Source organism: Dryobates pubescens, chromosome 3, assembly GCF_014839835.1.
Source record: "Dryobates pubescens isolate bDryPub1 chromosome 3, bDryPub1.pri, whole genome shotgun sequence".
NCBI classification, from domain to species: Eukaryota; Metazoa; Chordata; class Aves; order Piciformes; family Picidae; genus Dryobates; species Dryobates pubescens.
The window spans coordinates 261,469-282,330 of NC_071614.1; the positions used below are offsets into that span (position 1 = coordinate 261,469).

Sequence of the window (20,862 nt, forward strand, 5' to 3'; positions counted from 1 at the left end):
TTATTCTGCTTTAGAAGAGAAATAAGCTGTGACCCTGTTTCTTATATTTCCAGCTACTATCTTTGACTTATTGGAGTCATCACTCAGCCACTTTGTGAGAGGTCTGTCGCGTCAGTAACATGGAAAGGTTCCAGGAAGCTGCTCAGTGCTGGCTGTGAGTGGAACAGAGGATGCTGAACAGCCTGATCACAGACATCAGAAAGTGCAGCTTGCTTTCTGCAGGGATCTGCCACACATCTCACTCAGGGAGGTCATTTAAAGTGGGGTTTGTACTTTTAAGGGAACACAGTAGATTCCCATTGCCCAAAAGCAGGTTCAAAAGATGTGGGCACAAACAGGCATTTCACAAACCAGGAAGACTCAGAGTATGTAGGGGGTGAAATGATGAGGACCACCTGAAATCACACAGTGAATACAGCCAGATTCCACCCAAGCATTCACATAACACCAGACCACCAGTTACCTCCAAACCCCTTTTGTTTATTATGAGCACTGTCTCAGTAGGAAAATCATTGCAGAGTAAGAATTTAAATAAAGAGGAGTCAGAAATCCAACAAAAACAATGTGTAGTTACAGAGTCATCCCAAAGGCAAGGACTGGCCTGGATGCTCTGATCATTCTTACTCCATTGTATTTTTAAACAGTGGACAAGGGGCAAATGATGCATTAGAAGTCACAGAATATTAAATAGATTAGAAACCTCTCTGAAGCCAGGGGATTTTTATTTCATGTGCTAGAACTGCACAAAACTGGAGGCACACATAACAAAACCAGTTTTCTGTTTGATAACTCTCATTTTTCTTGTTCAAAAGGGAAATGATGTGTGAATTACGGGGTGGGAAAATGCTTCCCACTGAAGCCTCCAAGGGAATGTGCCCCTTCCAAAGTCACTTCTCATATAAGAACATTTCACACTATGGATCCTCTGAGCATGAGAATGAAGAAGGAAGGAGACACCCATAACCACTCAGGCACACTCAAATCTGCACCCCCTTGTCCTTGCTGCCACCCGACAGCCATTGCCAGCTGAAGTGCTGGAAGTTCTGAAAAACACCAGGTTTATTTCTAGTATCTGGTGAGAGTTCAAATGGTCAAATACCACAAAAAAGAGGCAGTTGGTCAGAGTTTCAGCTCAGCTTTCCAAAGTAAAAAAATGTGGACAGATTGGACAAGCAAACACTCAAACAGTTCAAAGCCAAGAGGTAAATCCAAACCAAACCAAGGGCCTGGATGTGGAAGTTCCCACATTGCAGTGGTACCTGGATCCAGATTCAAAAATGTCTGTGCACCCTGTACGTACAGAAGGATGATTCAAAACCACGTCCAAGTGACCTTTCTTTTCCTCCTCCAGCTCGGAAGGTGTTTGAGCCTGAAACCAAGTCTGAGCCTGCTTCTCACATCGTCCTCCAGGTGGCTGGAGGCTCACACTCCAGCCCGAGCACAGATCTTTGCAGCTTGGCCAGCGAAACACAAAGGTTTGAACAGATACTGTGGAGCTGGCCACGATCTCATGAGACTGCTTCCAGGGCCAAAGTGTTTCTGATGGGAGCATGGAACACTTCATCAGGGAGCGCAGCACAGTGAGGAGCCCAGCTCCTCGGCTTAGCTTTTCAGAGGTACCCAGCAGCTTGGGGTAGCTCTGAGACACCACATGCTGCATTTCCAGGAAGTGCTGAATGTCTGAGCTCTGAGAACAGAAATGCCTCAGCACTACTCATCTTTTTTTTTTTTTTTGGGGGGGGGGGGGTGTCGCTTTAAAGTGTCAGGTACCATTTCCAGCGAGAGGAAAACACCGCCACGCTCGGCACGGTTTCTGTTAAATATATACGAGGATTGCTGCCCCTTCTCGGTCAGCACTCTTGTGAGCGCTGGCTGCTCCTTAAGACACCCCAGCCCTGCGTCCCATCAGCCGTGCTGGCCGGGGAAACGAGCGGCAAGGGCCGCGCTGGTCCCGAGGGGCGCGGAGGGGAACTCTGGCCGGGGCCGCGCAGGTGAGAGCGCAGCCAGCAGCCCCGCTCCGCGCTGCCAGCCGCGTCCGCTCCGCGCTGCCAGCCGCGTCCGCTCCGCGCTGCCAGCCGCGTCCCCTCCGCCGCCAGGCTGCCTCCGCGCAGCCCCAGCCGGGGGCTCGTTCTGTGTGCGGACAGCGCCGCCTACTGGTGAAACCGGCGCAGCTCCCCGACCCCGAGGCGTCACCGAGAGGGGCCGGCAAGGGACGGGGCGGGCTGCGGTGAGGAGCGGTGGGGGTGGGAAGGTACAAAATGCTTTGTGAGACTGAACCCTAGGAAAGAATTTAAAAGAAAGAATGTGGGCAAGGGATCAGGGCCTGCTGCCTGACATACATACAGCATAACTTGAAAACAAAGAAGCCTAAATAATGACCAGGGACATGCCAGCCACAGGCTTTAAATGGCCAGGATGGTGCAAAGCCCCACTGCTAGCTAACACTGTCCCTTCACCTCCGTTCCCCCCAGACACACCTACGTGTGGGTTCTCATCTGATGGGCAAGTGCAGCCTCTCTGAGAGAGACCTTCCCCAGAAAGCTCAGGGGCTGCTGACAAGCTCCAAACCACCACCTCGTGAGCAAGTCCCTTTGCTCCAGGACGATGTTGGGAGCTGGGGTTGCTTAGCCTGGAGAAGAGGAGACTCAGGGGTGACCTTATTACTCTCTACAACTACCTGAAGGGAGGTTGTAGACAGACGGATGTTGGTCTCGTCTCCCAGGCAGCCAGTACCAGAACAAGAGGACACAGCCTCAGGCTGCGCCAGGGGAGGTTCAGGCTAGATGTTAGGAAAAAGTTCTATACAGAAAGAGTGATTGCCCATTGGAATGGGCTGCCTGGGGAGGTGGTGGAGTCACCATCACTGGAGGTTTTCAGGAGGAGACTTGATGGGGTGCTTGGTGCCGTGGGTTAGTTGTTTGGGTGGTGTTGGATTGGTTGATGGGTTGGACGCGGTGATCTTGAAGGTCTCTTCCAACCTGGTTTATTCTATGTATTCTATTCTATGTTAGGAACTTGACAGCCCATCCAGAAAGGAGAGTGCAGTGAGACGAGGTGCTGTGCTGCTGATGTGGAGCATGCTCACACCAGATACCTGGGGCTCTACTAGATCCTTATCAAACCAAAATAGCCTCCCAAAAGCTCATTCCATGTGTGTGTCGATGAAGCTGTGCAGAAAGCCCTCAGGGTGGGATGAAGTTTATGGGGCTGTAAGTGAGCTCTGTTTATAAAACTGTTTGGAAACGAAACAAAGAGCTGGTGGTGGCTTGCCCTGTGCACACCGTGGTCCCCAGCAGGCAGTCTGGGACACCAAACGGCTGGGATGTCCTGGCTCACTGGGGTGAAAGCAGACAACTCCTGGCTATCAATACAAACAGGGCTTTTTCTAGCACACAGTCTGATTTTTGGCATAGAATATGCTGGAAGGGTGAAAGATCAGTGGATTGAGCTCAGTTTGTGTTAGGAGGAAAAATGTGGGTGAGAAAATCCACACAGTGTGTAACATGGCCTGACTCATGCCCCTGCTTTTAGGACACAGCTTCATGGGCATCAGAAAGCACTGGGAGCATTTCACAGTCTGCTTCAGGTCTCCAGAGCCAACTGCCCTGTGCCATCATGTCCACACTCTGCTCACTGCTCTGTGTCCCTTTCCACATGTCACTGCTGTAGCTGTGCCATCTGCTACTGCCCTGGCACAGGAGCAAAGCAGGGGCCCTGCCCTGACAGCCTCTTCCACACATGGTCTAAAATGTTTTCTGCTCAAAAATGCAAGCTGCACATGAAGGGAGATACTTGCTGTAGGCTGAGTGAAGCTATACAGATGTCCACATGAACATCACAGAAAGGGAACAGAAAGCCTTCCAGCTGTGGTGATAAATTGTTTCTCTTGTCCAAAAAATGCACTTTCTGGCTCAGGAAGGTGTTTCTCTCTCTCTCTCTCTCTCACTAGCCGGAATGTCCCACCATACAAACAGCTTGAGCTAATATTTAATTAGTTAAACAGAACGTTAGTGTTGGAGCAAGAGGGGTTGGTCAAGCACTCTTGACTCAAGACAAGCTCTTAGACACTCTGACCAGAAGGGAAATGCTGCTGCCTATGGTCGAGCCACAGAGGAGCTGCTTTATCCAGGGTCTGGTTTCTTGTCCTGGTGGAGGTCTGAATGACAACTGCACAGGTGGTGTGCACACCTCTGTGTGCACTTCAGATGCATCCTTGGTAAAACCTGGACACAAGTGCTGCTGCTGATCCCCTGCTATGTATAGAGTGGGCCTGGCCATAACACTGTCCTCAGGTTTTCCAGACCTGGATCAAGACCAAATGTTGTGGCTCGTGCCCACCCTTCCCTCTTTTCAAGGAACTCATTCATCAGTGGTGTGGACGTTTCCCTGGACTCTATTGTAGCTGCCAGAAATGTTTTGGCATGTCATAACAAGACTGATTGCAGTGCATGTGAGCCCCAAGAACAGAGACCCTGCCCTACTTTAAAATTAGCAGCTGTGACTGCCAAAGTGATGTGCAGAAGTGTTCTGGAGGGCAGATAGAAAGCTCTGCGAGTTTCCAAGGCCACTCAGCAGAGTACTGACTCCTTCAATTGAGTGAATATGGATTTCCAGATTGTCTTCCTTTTGTTCCTACAGGGCACAGAAGCTAAAAGAGGTAAGGTGAGCAATCCTTGGCCTTAACGATTTGATATCCTCCCTGATGAGCTCTCATCCTCTAGCTGCACAGCATAGGTCTTTGTGTGACTGTTGGGCATATTGGCTCCTTGGCTAATAAAGTTTTACAAGTGATTTTGAAAACAAACAATACTATACCATCCCCTTTTTTTTAACTCAGGAAATAAATATTCCATCAAAGAGACTTTCATGTTTCACAGTGGCTGTGCTCGAATGGCCAGCGTGCTATCGTGTTCAAAACAGGGCACGCTCCATTTTCACAGCAGATTTACTCAAGCACAGTTACTAATCAGATTAGTACTGCTTTTATGTCTGACAAATTTTTGAAAGTTGGGGGCCATTGAGGCACCTAGAGAGCCTGTGGTGCTGGGCTGTGTTTTTCCAGTTAACTGTTTCTGCTTTGAAACAGCTTGGGCAGAATTTTGCTTCCTGCTGCCCAAGGCAAGCTGCTCTGCCAGGCTGCAGCTACCACTGACACCTCAGCACCCACAAACGAGCACAGGTAAACTACACAGAACCACAGGCTGACGGTCACACAGCTTCAGAGGAGTCAGAATGTCTGTGAGGACACTGCAGAACACTCTGCAAGCTATTGACTAATGTTCTATTAGATGCCATCATCTCATCATATCCTGTCCTGATAGAAATTGGTGAAATTAAGGCTGGGTGAGGTTTTGCATTTCTAAGCAGAGGTGTTGAGTGACTCAATGGGCAATCCCAATTAAGAAAGAAGTCTTTTCTGCAGGTATGGCAAAGGCTGCTACTGAGCAAGTTGCCAAATGCACCAACAAAACCTGCTGGTCCAGTAAATTTGTTTTGAAGGAAAACTCTAGGTACACTGCCCCCCATGTATTTATCCTTCTCAAGCACAAATCATGAGCTCCGTGATGAGAAGACAGGAGAAGTGTTCATGTGCTCCCAGAAACAGATGGGGCAGAAGTATTGGCAGTAAAAACTTGTCATACAGATGGTCAAGCAGTGTGGGGATAAAGCCTGGCCACAGGAAGGCTGCTGCTCCATTTGCTAGGCTGTCTCTGGCTCAGCCCTGCAAGCCCTACAGTAGCAGGACATCTCCATCACAGGTCAGGAGGAGAGGCATATTTCATGCTCACATCGCTGACCCAGACCTCTGGCCGAAAGGGAGTGATATTGGTGCACTCTGCAGCAGGTTTATCTGGCTCTCCATCAGAAAGCCATTAGCCTGACACAGGGGTCAAAGCAGGGAGTATGAAATGCACTGATACAGGAGGGATCCCCGTGATCCCCAGAAAAGGCTGGGAAAAGAGAGTCTGAGGCACTTCCTCTCATTATTTTTATTACCGTGTTGGACTTCAAAACAGCAGCTCAGGAAAAGAAACAGCAAAGTGGAGCCCTGACCCCGCTGCAATCAATGGGAACTTTATCACTGACCTCAGCAGGCCAAGACTTGCCTTTACCCTGCTTTTGACAGAGTGCCTGCTTGTTGCGAGCAGGTAAATATTGCAGGATGGGCAGGGAGTTCAGGCAGGCTGAAAATAGTCCACCCCCTGGCAGACCTGGCTCCTGCTGGCTGCTTCCTTCCTGTGTGGCAGAGCCCTGACTGCACCCATTGGCCTCACCTGGGACCCCCCACCTTCTGTCCATGGGACCAGAAGCCTATTTAAGCCCTGCCCTGGGTGGTTGACTGGTTCTCTTGGATAGATACTAGGCTTGTGGTGTAGGCAGCTTTCTCTCCAGTCCTATTTCCAACTGCAGCTGAAGAGTGGACATCAGACCTGGGCAGGAGCCTTGCCTCTGCCCCTAACTGGTGTCTCCAACTGGACTTTGGACCAAAGTCATTGCTTTGGTCAGCTGAAGCTACCAGCAGCAGCAATTTTGTAGGCCTGTAGCATATCAACTTTCAGTTCCCTCTGGTCTGAAGAGGTTGATTTGATTTGGGGTTTTTTGTGAAAGCTATGGAATAGCTTTGGTCCTGCTTATCTCCCTGCAGGTATCTTCTGCAGTCATAGCAGATTCTGTGATGGGGAAACCAGAACTGCCTGCAGTATCTGAGGCCAGCACGTGGAGCTGCAGAATGGGGTAAGGCTGCTGTGAAAACAATCCCTGCACACAGCCTTGGAGACAAAATGTTATCTCAGTTTGGCATTCAGCTGCAGCTCTTCTGGCTTAAAGAGGCCACCCTACAGTTCACCTACAAAGGCAAGTGGTTTACTCAGTAACACAAGGAATCTTAAACAACTTAAACTGCCATCACTTAAATTATTATCCCATTCAATCAAACACCTGATCAACCCTTGATCTGTTCAGCCAAGTCCTGGGTAATAGGGGATTGAAAGCGGCTTCTCTTATAATCCAGAGATTCCTGCCTAATCCCAGGATAATTATAGTTCTGCAGGTAAATCCAGATCCTCAGTCTGTGTTTGTGTACCTAACCTTCACTTAGCTACTGATGTGCTGAAGTCCTCACTAGAACTTCTGTGGCTATTTGACAGTTCTGCTGAAGTTCTCATCTGGGGGCACTGCAGCAGTTTAACCACAGAATCAAAACAAAAGCCATGAAGGATTCCTTATCCCACTCTGACATCGGTAACACTGGTGGCAACTTTCCTGACAGGTTTGTGCTACCCACAGGGAGCTTCCTCCATCCTTTCTGGAGCACCCCGCAGTTAGTAGCCCTTAACCACCAGCACAGGAGCGCCACCCACCTCACCATGTGGCAACTGGTGACTGCTGAGCCTCAGAGCTCCAGCCCGCTCTGCTGGGGAAGAACACTTACTGCCCTCCAGTTGTTTCTATTCTCCCATGCACAGTCCCTCCTTAGCAAAAAAGCCAACAGTTTAGGGGTTTGTGTTGTGTTTTTCTTTCTGTTTGAAGAAGGTCACACCCAGCTGCTTTTGTTTGCTTCTCAATGCACCGGTGTGAAACTCATGTCTTTGGCTGGGAGGGCACAAGTGAGAGAAGGCTTTGGGGGCATTCTTATTTGAAGTTGCCCCTCAGTTTGTTTTACAGACCTCCCCAAACAGAAACAGACACTTGGAAAATGACTTTGCTTATATTCTGCTTTTTCCAAAGCTGTTGATGAGGATCTCTGTTTGCCAGAGCTCAGGCTCATGAGCCTGTGCAAATTTGATCCTCTTGTTTCAGGAGTTGTTCATAAGGCAGCTCCTCCAGGGTTCATGGGCAGGCCTGCTTTCCTTTGCCTTCTGTAGCCGTGCCATCCAGTTTTGCAGACTGTAAGGTCACACTGAGTGAGGAGCAGCAGTCAATGCTGTGGCAGACCCCCCTGGCAGAATTCACCAGGCTAACTTCCTTCCACTTTGCTTCTCAAGTGAAAAAATGTTATAGGGTGGTATCAGCAATTTGCACCTAAGGAAAGCCTGATGCAAGCTGATGTGCATTTAACTGTCAAAGACCTGAGGTGGGTGCCTGCTACACTGAAGACACTGATGCCAGGTTTCAGAGACAGGTTACTCACTTCCACATGCTGTTCAGCAGTGGTCCAGAGGCTGTAGTAAAGTTATTATGCTGAAGAAGTAAATGAGATTCAAAGGATCTCAGTGTGTCAGAATTCCCTGTCCACAGGACAGGGAAGATGCATTTCCATCCTTAAGCTTGTAGCTTTTCATTAAATTGTTTAAGCTCTTGAAGCTTGACTGGTTTTGGAAGAATATACACTCAGTGCAACCTGTGGGCAGGAAGCAGGGAAGCCTAAAGACAGCCACCTCTGAGCTGTGTGCATGTTCCCTCACTATGTAATAGAAGTGAGAGATGTTCCTTCTGAAACCCTGCATGGTAGGAAAAAGATCTGGGATTTTAATGTCTGAGTAGACAAAGGTTAATGTTTTGGCTTGGGGCTTTCAGAAAGAAATATGAATAGTGCCAGCAAGGAGCAAGAGGTGGAACTCAGCACTCTGAAGGGTTAAAGTGAACTTTAGTCTTCCACCCATCACCCTCTGGCACTGTCTTCATAAATCTCCCCTGTTTATGGAGTGTTCCTGATGGCAGGCAATTCTCTGTTGAAAGTTAAGTGCTCTTTTATACGAATAAATAAAGAAGGCTTTGGGTTGAATGAATACATTATTTTGACAAATGTTTATTGGAGACCCAATTATGGCTTCATAAATCAGTGCTATCTGTGCTACATCAGGTGAGCTCACCCATGCCATCAGATGGCACGTTGAGCACTATGATAATTAAAACAATTCTGTTGAATGTTGTCCTTCTTGACCAGGCCTGACAGTAGTCAAAACAGGAAGGAATTGATTATTATTTTTATTTAACTTATTAAAATACTTCTTGTAAGATGTAATGGACATATTTAACAAAAAAAGGGAAAAGACAGACCCCCACACATTTGCTTTCAATTTGCAGTTAGATTAAAATGACAAGGTCAGGCAGGATGCATGCACTGAGTGGCAGCTGAGCTTTAGGGGCAGTTGGGGACCAGCAAGGACATGTATGAATTCTATTGTTTGAACTTTACACCCAGGTGAAGTGGGGCTGTGTTTGTTTTGTCTGAAGGGGCCACTGATGATATGAAACGTGTCTAGAGGCAACTCCTGTGCTTCCTTGTCCTCCCTGCCCCAGCGATTCTGAGTTTGAAGGGCCAGATAGGAATGACTAAATATGAATGACCTCCTAAGTCATTAGTTAAGAGTTTTCATAACTATTAAAACAAAGGGAATCCAGTGAAAATCTTGAGCTCAGGGTCAAGAAGAAAGGGAGGAGGTTAAATTTGAACATAAACAAATCACGGTCTGCAGGGGATGCCCTAGTCATTTCATCACCCCCCACCCAATCATCTACACGCCAACAGATCTGCCTTTTGGAGCTGGAGGGTTGTGCGGGCGAGGAAACGGGAGGCGGCAGAGCCTGCTGCTGGCTCTCCAAAGGCATCGGCTGCTGCCACCTGCAGACCCGGCACGGCCGCAGCCCCTGCCGCAGCCCCTGCCGCAGCCGGCACTGTCCCGGGGAGCAGCTCTGCAGCTCCCCAAACCGTTCTTAAGTCTGTGATGCCAGGAATAACTGGCTCCTTTCTACACCCCGCTTACCAGTGATGTGTAAAGCTTCAGGTAAAGCATCTGTGAGATCTCTGAACTTGCCGAATTTTCTTAAAAATAGGGACCCCCACCCCCCGACTTGCCTTTGCTCAGGTGGTGCCTTCTAACCACACGGCAGCTGAACTTCACCTAAGGCCTTGACACGGGTCGGATGCCCCACAATGCATGCTGCCACATCAGCACCAGAGGCCGACTCGTGATTAGAGAGGCTCCGCTCTAGAGCTTCTTGTAAAGCAGCGCACAGGGAGGTGCTGTGGGGACAGCCTGGCATGTTGTGTTGTGGTAGTTTTAACGTTGGGGGGATTTTCAACCCACCACATGTGTACAGGGGTGTCCTGCTGCCTTCAGCAATCAACGGGCCCATAAAAAGGCTTCCTCGGTGTGAAAGATCCTTTGTCTGTAGCTCACATTTTGATGAGCTTGAAAACAACAACAAAAAAGAAGTTAATGGGTTTATATATCAAATAAGTATTTATTTATCAGGAAAATCAAAGCAATCAGCTTGGAGGCATAAATAGCAGGATGGCAAATACTTGTGCTGTGGCACAGCTTCTGGCTGTGGCTTTTGTGATGCTTGCCAGTTAACAGCTGCACCCCAGGTCCATGCCCAGGAGATTAACTTCTGTGTAGCTCCTCTCCTGGCAGGTACTGCTCGTGGTGCTTGCCCTTACTAGTGTTTAACCAAACCAAAGTATTTAAACGTTGGAGTTTCTGAGCTCTGTTGAAGTCATGAAGTTTTGTTTTCTGGCTCCACACTGCTCATGCTCTTCACGGCTCCCTGCAAGGAGGCTGGAGCCAGCTGGGGCTTGTCTTCTCCCAAGGAACAAGCAATAGGACAAGAGCAAAGGGCCTCGAGGTGCCCTGGGGAGGTTTAGGTTGCATAACAGTAAAAATGTCTTTGCTGCAAAAGTAGTCAGGGACTGGCACAGGCTGCCCAGGGAGATGGCGAGTCCCCATCCCTGGAGGTGCTCAAGAAACGCGCTGCCCATGGCACGTGGGGCCATGGTTTGGTGGCCACGGTGGTGTTGGGTAGACGGCCGGACTCGATTACCTTAGAGACCTTCCCCGGCCCAATCGATTCTCCGCCTCTGAGTGGGCAGCAGGGCAGCGCCCCCGCGCCCGCAGCGCCCCCGAGCCCGCAGCGCCTCCGCTCCGGCTAGCGCCGGCCGCGCCCCCGAGCCCGCAGCGCCCCCGCAGCGCCCCCGCAGCGCCTCCGCTCCGGCTAGCGCCGGCCGCGCCCCCGAGTCCGCAGCGCCCCCGAGCCCGCAGCGCCTCCGCTCCGGCTAGCGCCGGCCGCGCCCCCGAGCCCGCAGCGCCCCCGCAGCGCCCCCGCTCCGGCTAGCGCCGGCCGCGCCCCCGAGTCCGCAGCGCCCCCGCAGCGCCTCCGCTCCGGCTAGCGCCGGCCGCGCCCCCGAGTCCGCAGCGCCCCCGAGCCCGCAGCGCCCCCGAGCCCGCAGCGCCCCCGCAGCGCCTCCGCTCCGGCTAGCGCCGGCCGCGCCCCCGAGTCCGCAGCGCCCCCGAGCCCGCAGCGCCCCCGCTCCGGCTAGCGCCGGCCGCGCCCCCGAGTCCGCAGCGCCCCCGAGCCCGCAGCGCCTCCGCTCCGGCTAGCGCCGGCCGCGCCCCCGAGCCCGCAGCGCCCCCGAGCCCGCAGCGCCTCCGCTCCGGCTAGCGCCGGCCGCGCCCCCGAGCCCGCAGCGCCCCCGAGCCCGCAGCGCCTCCGCTCCGGCTAGCGCCGGCCGCGCCCCCGAGTCCGCAGCGCCCCCGCAGCGCCCCCGCTCCGGCTAGCGCCGGCCGCGTCCCCGAGCCCGCAGCGCCCCCGAGCCCGCAGCGCCTCCGCTCCGGCTAGCGCCGGCCGCGCCCCCGAGCCCGCAGCGCCCCCGCAGCGCCCCCGCAGCGCCCCCGCTCCGGCTAGCGCCGGCCGCGCCCCCGAGTCCGCAGCGCCCCCGAGCCCGCAGCGTCTCCGCTCCGGCTAGCGCCGACCGCGCCCCCGAGCCCGCAGCGCCCCCGCAGCGCCCCCGCTCCGGCTAGCGCCGGCCGCGCCCCCGAGCGCAGCTGACGGCCGGAGGAGGCGGGGCGGCGGCGAGCCACAGCTTCCTGCCCGCCCTGCTCGGGGAGCGCCGCCGGAGCCGAGATGGTGTCGCTGCTGCCGCGGATCGAGCAGCTCTCGTCGCGGGTGGTGCGGGTCCTGGGCTGCAACCCGGGGCCCATGACCCTGCAGGGCACCAACACCTACTTGGTGGGCACCGGCACCAGGTAACGACGCTCCGCGGGGCGGGAGATGGGGACGGGTCGGCCGCGGACGCCTCCTTCCCCCCGTCCCCTTCTCCGCCCCCGTTGGGGGCTCGTCCTGTGCGCCGTGCCGGGGGCAGCGGGTGGGTGCCTGGCCGCTCCCGGCCGGGCCTGTGCGCCGCTGGGTGCCAAGGGGCAGAAGATGGCGGCGGGCACCGGCGGCAGCGTCCTTACAACATTTCCGTGCAATCCCGCGGGGGTGGCATCGTTTGCCACATCAGCCTGGTTCTCACTGCTTGCTTTTTTCGCTCTTCTTCTTTTTCGTGCCGGAGTGTAGAAGAGTCCTGATTGACACCGGGGAGCCCGCCACTCCCGAGTACATCGGCTGCTTGAAGCAGGCGCTGGCAGACTTCAACGTCTCCATCCAGGAAATCTTGGTGACACACTGGCATCACGATCACACTGGTGGAATACCAGATATCTGTGAGAATGTACCCAATGGTAGGCCAGAAATTGAAAACATTGTTAAAGACTTTAAATATGTGGCAAGAAACAGCTTTGACTGAGTGCTTCTGTGCAGGCAGACATAAACTGTGTGTAATGCCACAGTGCTGCTGCAGTGTGCAGAGCTGCAGTCAATAACCCGAACCTGCCAGCTGCAGCACCACAGATTTTTTCAGTACCTCTGCTGACTTTCTTAGTGGGTTTTTCTTAGATGTGAATAATCACAACCTAGTTTCCCATCAGCAGTTTCCACCGTGTTCAGAGATGTCAGCAAAACCTGCTGCTTGTTCCTTTCTTTGGCAGTAAGAACAAAAGACCGTGTTTTCACTTGTGCTGGAAGGGTAAAGTGCTTTGTCAGAGGTGAAATAATGTTCAGAACTTGGAGATTCCTTCCAGCAGACCCTTAGTGGTTTCTGACAGATTTGTAGGTCACAAGGGGGGAAAAGGTAGACCAGGCTACAGGGAAATTCTGACCTAAAAACATCTGCTTCTTGCTGGTACACAGTGAGAGATGTCTCTGCTTTAGTCTCTGGGAAGAGGAGAAGCAGTATGGGTCATGTAGTGCTCCTTAGCACAGAAGCTGGACTTCCTCACAAGCTTTATCACAGGCTTTATCAAGCTGTAGAGTTGCCAAGTGCTTATCTGCAAAGCGTCCCAGGCACTGCTGAAAACAGCACTGGTGTCTGTGTGAGGATTTTGGTCTTGCCAACCCATGAGCATGGTTGTAAGAGCTAGCAGGGGATGTAAATACCTCCTTGGTTTGCTATCCACAGCTACTGTAGCCAAGGCATGCACAGTTCCTATACAGCTCAGAACAGAAGCTGCAGTTCCAATGCCTCCATCCAGTGCTGGGCAAACGTGAGCACAGATACCTTAGTGGTGTCTAGAGACCTGGGCTCTCCTGCTCTGGGTCAGTCAAGAAGGAACATTGTTAGTGAAATAATCCCTGATATGTCTCTGTTAATTTTACCTTTGCTTTTTTCGTCTCTGTGACTGCAGCTGGGTCAGAGTTCAGTGCTCAGTGGCTTTCACCCCGGGTGTTTGTGGCTCTGCAGTAAGGGTGCTTTACAAACACAGACGTGACAGAGTTGCTTGTTTGGTGCTAGATAGCGATTAACAGTGCTTGTTCCAAGAGTAATCTGTCTGTGGAATTAGTGGTGAATTCAGACCTCATTTCCTTCCCTGGAGCAGACTCTGAGTATCGGATCTGTAAGCTTCCTCGTGTGCCTCACCGTGAAGAGGAAATCAAAGGAGGACGTAAATATTTTTATCTTAAAGACGGAGATGTGATACAGACAGAGGGAGCCACGCTCAGGTAAACACACGTTTCCCCAATGCACTGGGGCTAGACAGAGTCCTCTTTGCATCCACATTTCTGCTCGTTCCTGGCTCTTACTGAGGGCTGTTTTGCTTGTTTCCAGTTTCTGAAATGCAGCCTATGTGCTCCATGAGAAACTTGGCTCTTGTGTTGTGGTTCTTTGCACAGAGTTCTGCACACGCCTGGGCACACCGATGATCATATGGTTTTACACCTGGAAGAGGAAAATGCCATCTTTTCTGGTGACTGTATCTTAGGGGAAGGAACAACAGTCATTGAAGACCTGTATGACTACATGAAGACTTTGAGAAAGTTGTCACAAATGAAACCAGATTTAATCTACCCAGGTGAGTGGTGCTGGTTTTCAGGAATTCAAGGATTCTTGCTACAGCTGGACACCACTGCCAGTGTCACAGCTCAAGTTCATTACTCAGTAGTATCCAGTGCTAAGCTAGCATGACTTCATGGCGTGGTGGTTTGCAAGGTTTGAACAGATACCTTTCCTTCCTGAGATGGCTCCATTTGTGCTTCTGTGCCCAAAGCCCACAGAGGCCAGAATCTTACTTTGCTCTGTCCTTGTGCCTTCATGTTAGCCTGGAAGAAGAAAGAATAGTTGTTCTTTCTGACGCTTTACTGCCAAAGTGAGTACCCTAGTAATGATTTTGAGAGACTTGTCTGTCCTTTGCAAAACAGGCTGATCACAGACTCATCTTAGAAAGCTTCAGAGCTGTCACATGGTTGTCTCGGTTAATGGCCTAGCCTCTGCTTGAACACGAGCCAAGAGGCCAAGCATCATCTTCTAAAAATAAATTGCCAACTCATTCAGTCTATGACTTTGCTTTAATTTCTTCCCTCTGTCTCCCCCAAACCTTGGGGTGCATTTGCTTGTCATAAACCAGGTGTCTGTGTGACGAGGCTGGATTTTAAAAATTCATGATGTAAGTGAGGTTTGAGCTCCTTGTTTGCTTTTCCAGAGCTGCATCTCAGGGGTTTTGACCACTTTCTGTGTTCCATCTCAGCCTGTCATTCCCAGCCACTGTGGCCCTGTTCTCAGTGCTATCTTCTGCTAACCATCTGTGTGTAGCCTACATAACCAAATCTCTTCTGTGTTCATCCTTAATGTGTGGTTCTTTTGAAGCAGTTGTTTTTTAAGGGCTGTGAGATCCAAGCACAAAGATGCTATTTAAGAGGAATGTCATTAGAGAGGTTCCATGGATGTGGAAACTGACACAGACAGAAACAGTGACTGGCTTAGAGTTACTGACTTAACTGCTGTGAAATTAAGAGTATTGTAGCTCCAGAACCTCTGTCTATCGATCAATCAGATGTTCTCTTCTCTCTGCAATACCTGTAAGCTGCAGTCTGTTCCTCTCATTGGATTTCTGCCTTCCAGCCCCCACTGTGTGTCAAACTATTGGGCTATCAGTTTTATCTGTGGCATGTCACTCTCCTGAGTCATTGTTTATCATTTGCCAAGGCTCAATATTTGTGTTGTTTCACTCTTTGCTGCCCTGGTAAGGACCTTCATGCTGTGCTTGCGGTCAGGAAGCCAATGGACGTTGTGTTTTCAGTCAGCAATAGCTGCACATTGAGTTGGTTTGGAAGTAGCTTCCCACGTTCCTGCAGTTGTATGAAAGACAAGTGCTGCCCAGTCAGAGACATGGTTTGTGCTGTTGGTGTGTTCTGCAGGGAAATGGTAGCTGCAGCCCAGGATGGTTTGCTTTCTCTGTAAGCTTAGTGCACTTTGTTGCAATTTTAGGGCTTGCTAATCCTTGGCCTGTTCCTCTGATCCCATCCACACCTTAGCACTCAGGTTGCAGCCTCACAGTTAGGTGTAGAGGTCTCTAACAAGCCAGCTGCTGACTGAGTGTGAGGAACTGGATTCTAGCAAGCTTTCCCCTTCCGTGTTTCGTTTTAAATTTCATGTGGAAATACCTTCAGAGAGAACTCTGAGGAGAGTCAGCTCTGAGAGCCCTTGGCAGCAGGAACGAACATTTCAGTCAGCAGAGGGCTCCCGGTCCTGCTGCAGCAACCGAGCTCCTCCGGAGTGCAGGAGTGGTGCTGGAGTTAGGGCTCTGTGCAAGATCTCAGGAACCAGTTGTTTTCATCTGTTTCATCCTTTGTGCTCTGATGTGCTGGAAAGTAGGAGAATCTGTGTTACCTCACAGGCTGTCGGCAGGATGAAACAGGAATGTTTTGGGTCTTGCTCCCCAAAGCATGTTTTGAAGGGGCTAAGTGCGGTGGGGGCCAAGCTTAGGTCTGAAGATCCACCCTGCAGATTTCTGTCACAGTCTCACCTCTGCGTTTGCTTGATGGCCTCACAGCAGGACAGTAGTGCAGGAGTCCTCTGCCCCAGCCACTGCTGCTCAGAGTGCCAGTGTTAGTGTTTTCTGGGGAGAATGAGGCAGACAGGCAGAGGTAATAAAATGATCCAAGTCTTGTCTTTAAAATCTGTTCAGCAGAGAACTCCTTTGCTTCCAATGCCCTAAAGGAATCCTGCCTCACTTTCCTTTCTCCATCTGAAGTATTCCCTTTCCCCACTCAGACTTCTCAGGTCCTAATTCTTCCCTTCTATCCTAACGCTTTCTAGTTGCAGACTGTGATGCATTCAAACTTCATTTTGGCCTATTTATATGAATAAAAATATCCCACACAAACCGAGACCATGCAAAGAGCATTGTACCATTTGCTGCTCTGCCGGGGTGGGCCCTGCAGGTGCTGCCCCCTTCTTAGGGCTTCTCAGCCAGAGCTGACAGGAGGGATTGGATGAGCCTGCCGAACTGCAAAGCTAAGTGCTGTGGTGCCTGTGTTTTGATTTAGGTCATGGCCCAGTAGTGCGTGATGCAAATCACAGAATCCAAAGCTACATTTCTCACCGCGTTGCTCGTGAGCAGCAGATTCTAAATGTTTTCCAGAAGAGTGCTGGAAAATCATATACCTCCTCGGAGCTTGTAAAGCTAGTGTACAAGGTAACTGCTCCTTCTCAGGTCACTGCAGACAGTGGTGCTCACAACAGTCCGAGTGTTGAAGACTGGGGGGGCTTTCTGAAAGGGAAGAAGAGGATCTCTGCCTGTTCAGAGTTCCTCCGTGACTGTGCACTCAGGTTGTGGTTTTAAGCATTTCATTTCAGCTGGGCCAGATGATTCTTGGGAACTTCTTACTTCACTGTCTAGATGCTCACAAGCACCAAGCCAAAATAAAGCCATAGTGCATGGCTCATGACTGTTAATAGTTAGAGTCTGCTGCCAGACTGGTTACAGCTCTAGCTCCTGATGTATCAGTCTGCAGGAGGTGCTTGTGGGTAACTCGGCGTTCTTCATGCCCCCTCACAGAGAGCAGAGTAAAGAGGTGCAGCTTGTGTCCAGCTCCCAGGGGCAGCCGCCAAGGAGGTGTCAGTGCTGCCAGTGGCTGCGGTTTGGGAGTGGGTTTGTGGCAGCTTCCAAAACATTTTTTGTGTGTTCCGCTGATGCTGGCTTCCAAAAGAAGGGCAGTGCCACACTGAGTGTTTTGCAGTGCCTGTGGCTGCTCAGCTCCTGCAGTTCTGCCTGGACAGGGCAGTTTTTAAGTCCACAGCCATTCACATGTTGCTGTGAATCCTATACCGCTTCTGCCACTGCACGATAACCATTTTTTCAGTCCTAATAAACCTTTCATATGAAAAAATAAAAGTTTAATCTGGATTAAGCCAGTCTTCCAGTGCATTTTCCTGACAGACTCAGGTTTTTTGGTGAAAAAAGTTGTTAATTTTCAACATCAAGGCTTTACTTTTAGGGTGATAGAGCTGGAGAGGGGGAGTGAGAAATGTTAGTGGATTTTACTTAATGGGCATTGGAAAGGTATAGAGGATGTTTTATCCTCATGGAACTGTTGTGTCTGTAAATGAGTAAAAACCATTTCAGAATACTCATTGATAAATAACATTTAATAAATGCAAGTGACAGACATCTGTGGAGAAATGCACCTTAAAGTTGGCTTCAAAACTACTCAGCTGCACTGAGAGCCCTGTGCAGGCCCAGCCCCAGAGGGCTCAGTCTCTTTGAGATGGCTAAAGGATGCACAATACAAATGGCAAAAAATGAGTAAAGTAAACAGAACTGTTCTTTGGGTGCTGCTTTGAGTGGTGTAAAATTGATTTGCTCATTTCAGTTCGCTGTTGTTGTGTAACAGCTCAGAAAGGGAAGGTCTGTGTTAATAACCTGTGAGTTCAGCAAAGCCATATTGAAAAACTAAGTGGGAGCTATCGAAACAAATTCAAAATGCAGTTTGTGTTCCCATTAGGAGATTCCTGACAATTTACTTAAAGCAGCAGAAAGTAACCTGCTGGTGCACCTGACGAAGCTGGAGAAAGAAGGCAGAGTGTGTAAGTTGTGGCTGGAGGGGTGGTAGCAGGGCCATTTGCATTTTGGGTTTGTGTGCTGTTTCTCGTTAGATTTTAGCGCATTGTTTCCCAGGGCAAAACCCTGCCCCTGCAGTTGGTGGCAGCAGCTGACCCTCAGACACTGGGAAGTGTGGTCACACACACAAAGCCTCTGGTTGCAGGCCATTGCCAGACTTTGCTTTGTCAAGAGTTTGGGAGGTGCCTGGAGCAGAGCTTGCCGCAGTGCGGGTACCTGCAGGTATCTGTGTTTAGCATGTCCCTGGCGCTGGTGTCTATACCCCTGTGTCTGTGCTGAAATCACACCTGACCAGGCAACTGCCTGATGTTTAAGGAGCTGCACTTGACAGGTCTGCCAGGGAAGATCAAGCAGGAGAAATGTTTCCCATCTTTGATCAGCTCAGTACTTAAGTAGAGCAACTATATTTAGTTTGCTGGGTTTTGTTCTGCCTTTCCTCTTCGTGGCCCAGGTGCAGTGTTCCATTTCTGCAGGGGCCTGTGTCTGGGTAAATGTTACTGAGCCCAAAGGCAAGGAAAAGATTTCTGCATGTGGCATAACTGCTCCCGGGGCTGTCTACTTAGAAGCTGTAAATATTCATGTCATTTTTTATTGTTGCCCATTTTCAGCATTTACCAACCTAAGAAACAACATGAAATTAGTGTGGCTTTCCTAGCTTGGACCTCCTGGGGGTTTAATGATAACTCAGTTACTAATACTCTGAACTTTAAATACCCATAATCTAATTAAACCCTTTCCTATAATCATTCTTGGCACCGCTAGGTTATGGTGTGAAACAATGTTTATCCCCTCCCGTTAAAGCTCATCCCTGGGCAGGAGGGGGCACTGCAGTTGGTTGGTCAGAAGTGACAGCTGTGGGTGTGCAGGCTCAGGCCAAGGCAGCTGCGTGTTTGCAGCCCGCACTCACCCTTAGCTTGTGGTCTTTGTTCTTCACAGTGCGTGAGGCCAGCCCCAGCTTCAGATGGAGAAACAACTTGTAAGCTGCACAGGATGGATCAGGAGTGCTCTGAACCTGCAAGGCTGCTGCACCAAGTACACTGATGATCTCAGATATCTGTAAAATAAACCTCAAATCTTCCTTTTGTTTTGAAGTGGCAACACAATCTTAAAGCATTGTTACAGGCAGTTAACCGATACTTTCTGTATTCATGGGAAACGTTAATAGCAGGGTAGGCTGTGAGTTAACCAAGAGCTGCTGTTAGCTCTGCTGTCAAATACCTGCAGGAGAGAACTAGCAAGGTCTTATGAGCTGAATGGCACAATATTACAAAACCATATTAAAAATGTAATAAATAGGAGATATAAAAAATTCTCTAGCAGGAAGAAGAGATGTTACTCTGAACCTCTTTTCCTTTGCTTGTGCTTCTCTAGTCAGTTACCTGGGCATTCTGGACCCAAGTTACTGCTGTTAGCAGATGTAAATACCAGGGGTTATGTTCCTTCCCTGATTCAGCTGCCTGTGCACATCTGTGCTGTTTGGCCACTGCAGTTCTGTGGAATTCTTTCAGAGGATTCATTAATTTTACAAAATCCTTGTCACAGAATGCAGCTGGAGCAGACTGGCCATTCTCTGTGGTGCAAGGCTCTGCACAGAGGTGCTTGGAAAGCTGTGCCATTGGGATGTGTGGCTCCCTGCACAGCTCGGTTTGGTGGCACTGGTACAAGCTCTGGGGCTTGCTGTTGAATCATCTCAGCTACAGGCACTTTAACTAAAGCTGCTGTTTGGCTGGACAAACAGCACTGGATAGTTCTCTATCCAGACACTGGATAGAGAACTCAAATTGCATTGTAGTAACTGTGTAGCTTAAACTTTCACCACAGCACTTCTCTCTACTCGGTGTGTGAGGTTTGCATGATGTATACACTTCCATAGGTGCCTGCTCAGCCTTGAAAGCAGGAATCAGATACCAGCTGTTTGAAAGGACCGAAGACAAAGAGATGTCCTTGAAAGCCTTTCACCTTCTGTCCTGCACCCTCTCTGGTGGAACAAACCTGTCTCTTTCTCATTACCATTACTTCATGAAGTCGATAGTGTTTTGAGCCAAACACAGTACAAAAGTGGTTATATATAAAATGTATATGTATATGAAATGTAAAAGTGGTTGTTTTCTTAAATATAGACCTGCAACTGTGAAGGGAAACATTTCTGTGTAAGCTCCCCCAACCCTCTCCAGATCCTGAACACCTTTGTCTCCTGACAGAATGAATCCACACAGAACTTCTGAACATCTTCGCAGCTGCTGAAGGTGTTTTATGCATGACTCGGCTGGCCACAGACTGACCAGCTGCTGTGGGAACTGCTCCCTGCTCCTACAGCCGGAAGGAGCCGGCTGTAGGAAGGGTTCTGAGTGCCTTTGGTGCACAAAGCACTGGCCAGGCAAGGCCACACTGGATCACTGCAGCTTAGTCCCCACTCTGCATTTGTGAGCTGCTGCTGCTGCCTACAGCCAAGCGGACAGCACTAGAGCTCAGCCAGCAACTGCTCCTGTTCTTGATGTTCCTTCATCTATCACTGGGAGTGGCTGTCAGCCAGAATCGCTGCTGAGTTCTGCTGTCACTATGGAGGTGGGGGGGGTGGGTGGCTCCTTTTGGCCTGGGTGTTTTTGCATCCGCGCTGATGTCTCAGCTCTCATCCATCTGCTCTAATCGGGTACCAACCCTGTGCTGGGGCTGGGTTTTCATCTACAGCTGCGGGATGGCA

General features: G+C 50.4%; 1 protein-coding gene across 1 annotated transcript; it reads left to right on the forward strand.

Moving 5' to 3' along the window:
- Positions 1–11,797: 11,797 nt before the first annotated feature.
- Positions 11,798–19,883, forward strand: LACTB2 (lactamase beta 2). Its single transcript, XM_054178863.1, has 7 exons — positions 11,798–11,969; positions 12,283–12,446; positions 13,641–13,764; positions 13,936–14,114; positions 16,588–16,736; positions 18,046–18,127; positions 19,098–19,883. Exons 1-7 carry the CDS (start codon positions 11,848–11,850, stop codon positions 19,139–19,141), a joined length of 864 nt encoding a protein of 287 aa, XP_054034838.1. The 5' UTR covers positions 11,798–11,847; the 3' UTR covers positions 19,142–19,883.
- Positions 19,884–20,862: the final 979 nt, after the last annotated feature.

What these genes read in the sequence shown, in the direction of transcription:
- LACTB2 (XM_054178863.1), top strand. Translation starts at nt 11,848, where the DNA reads ATGGTGTCGCTGCTGCCGCGGATCGAGCAGCTCTCGTCGCGGGTGGTG. An exon ending in CTGTGAGAATGTACCCAATG is followed by an intron (nt 12,447 to 13,640) that starts GTAGGCCAGAAA and finishes TCCCTGGAGCAG; the next exon opens with ACTCTGAGTATCGGATCTGT. An exon ending in ACCAGATTTAATCTACCCAG is followed by an intron (nt 14,115 to 16,587) that starts GTGAGTGGTGCT and finishes GTTTTGATTTAG; the next exon opens with GTCATGGCCCAGTAGTGCGT.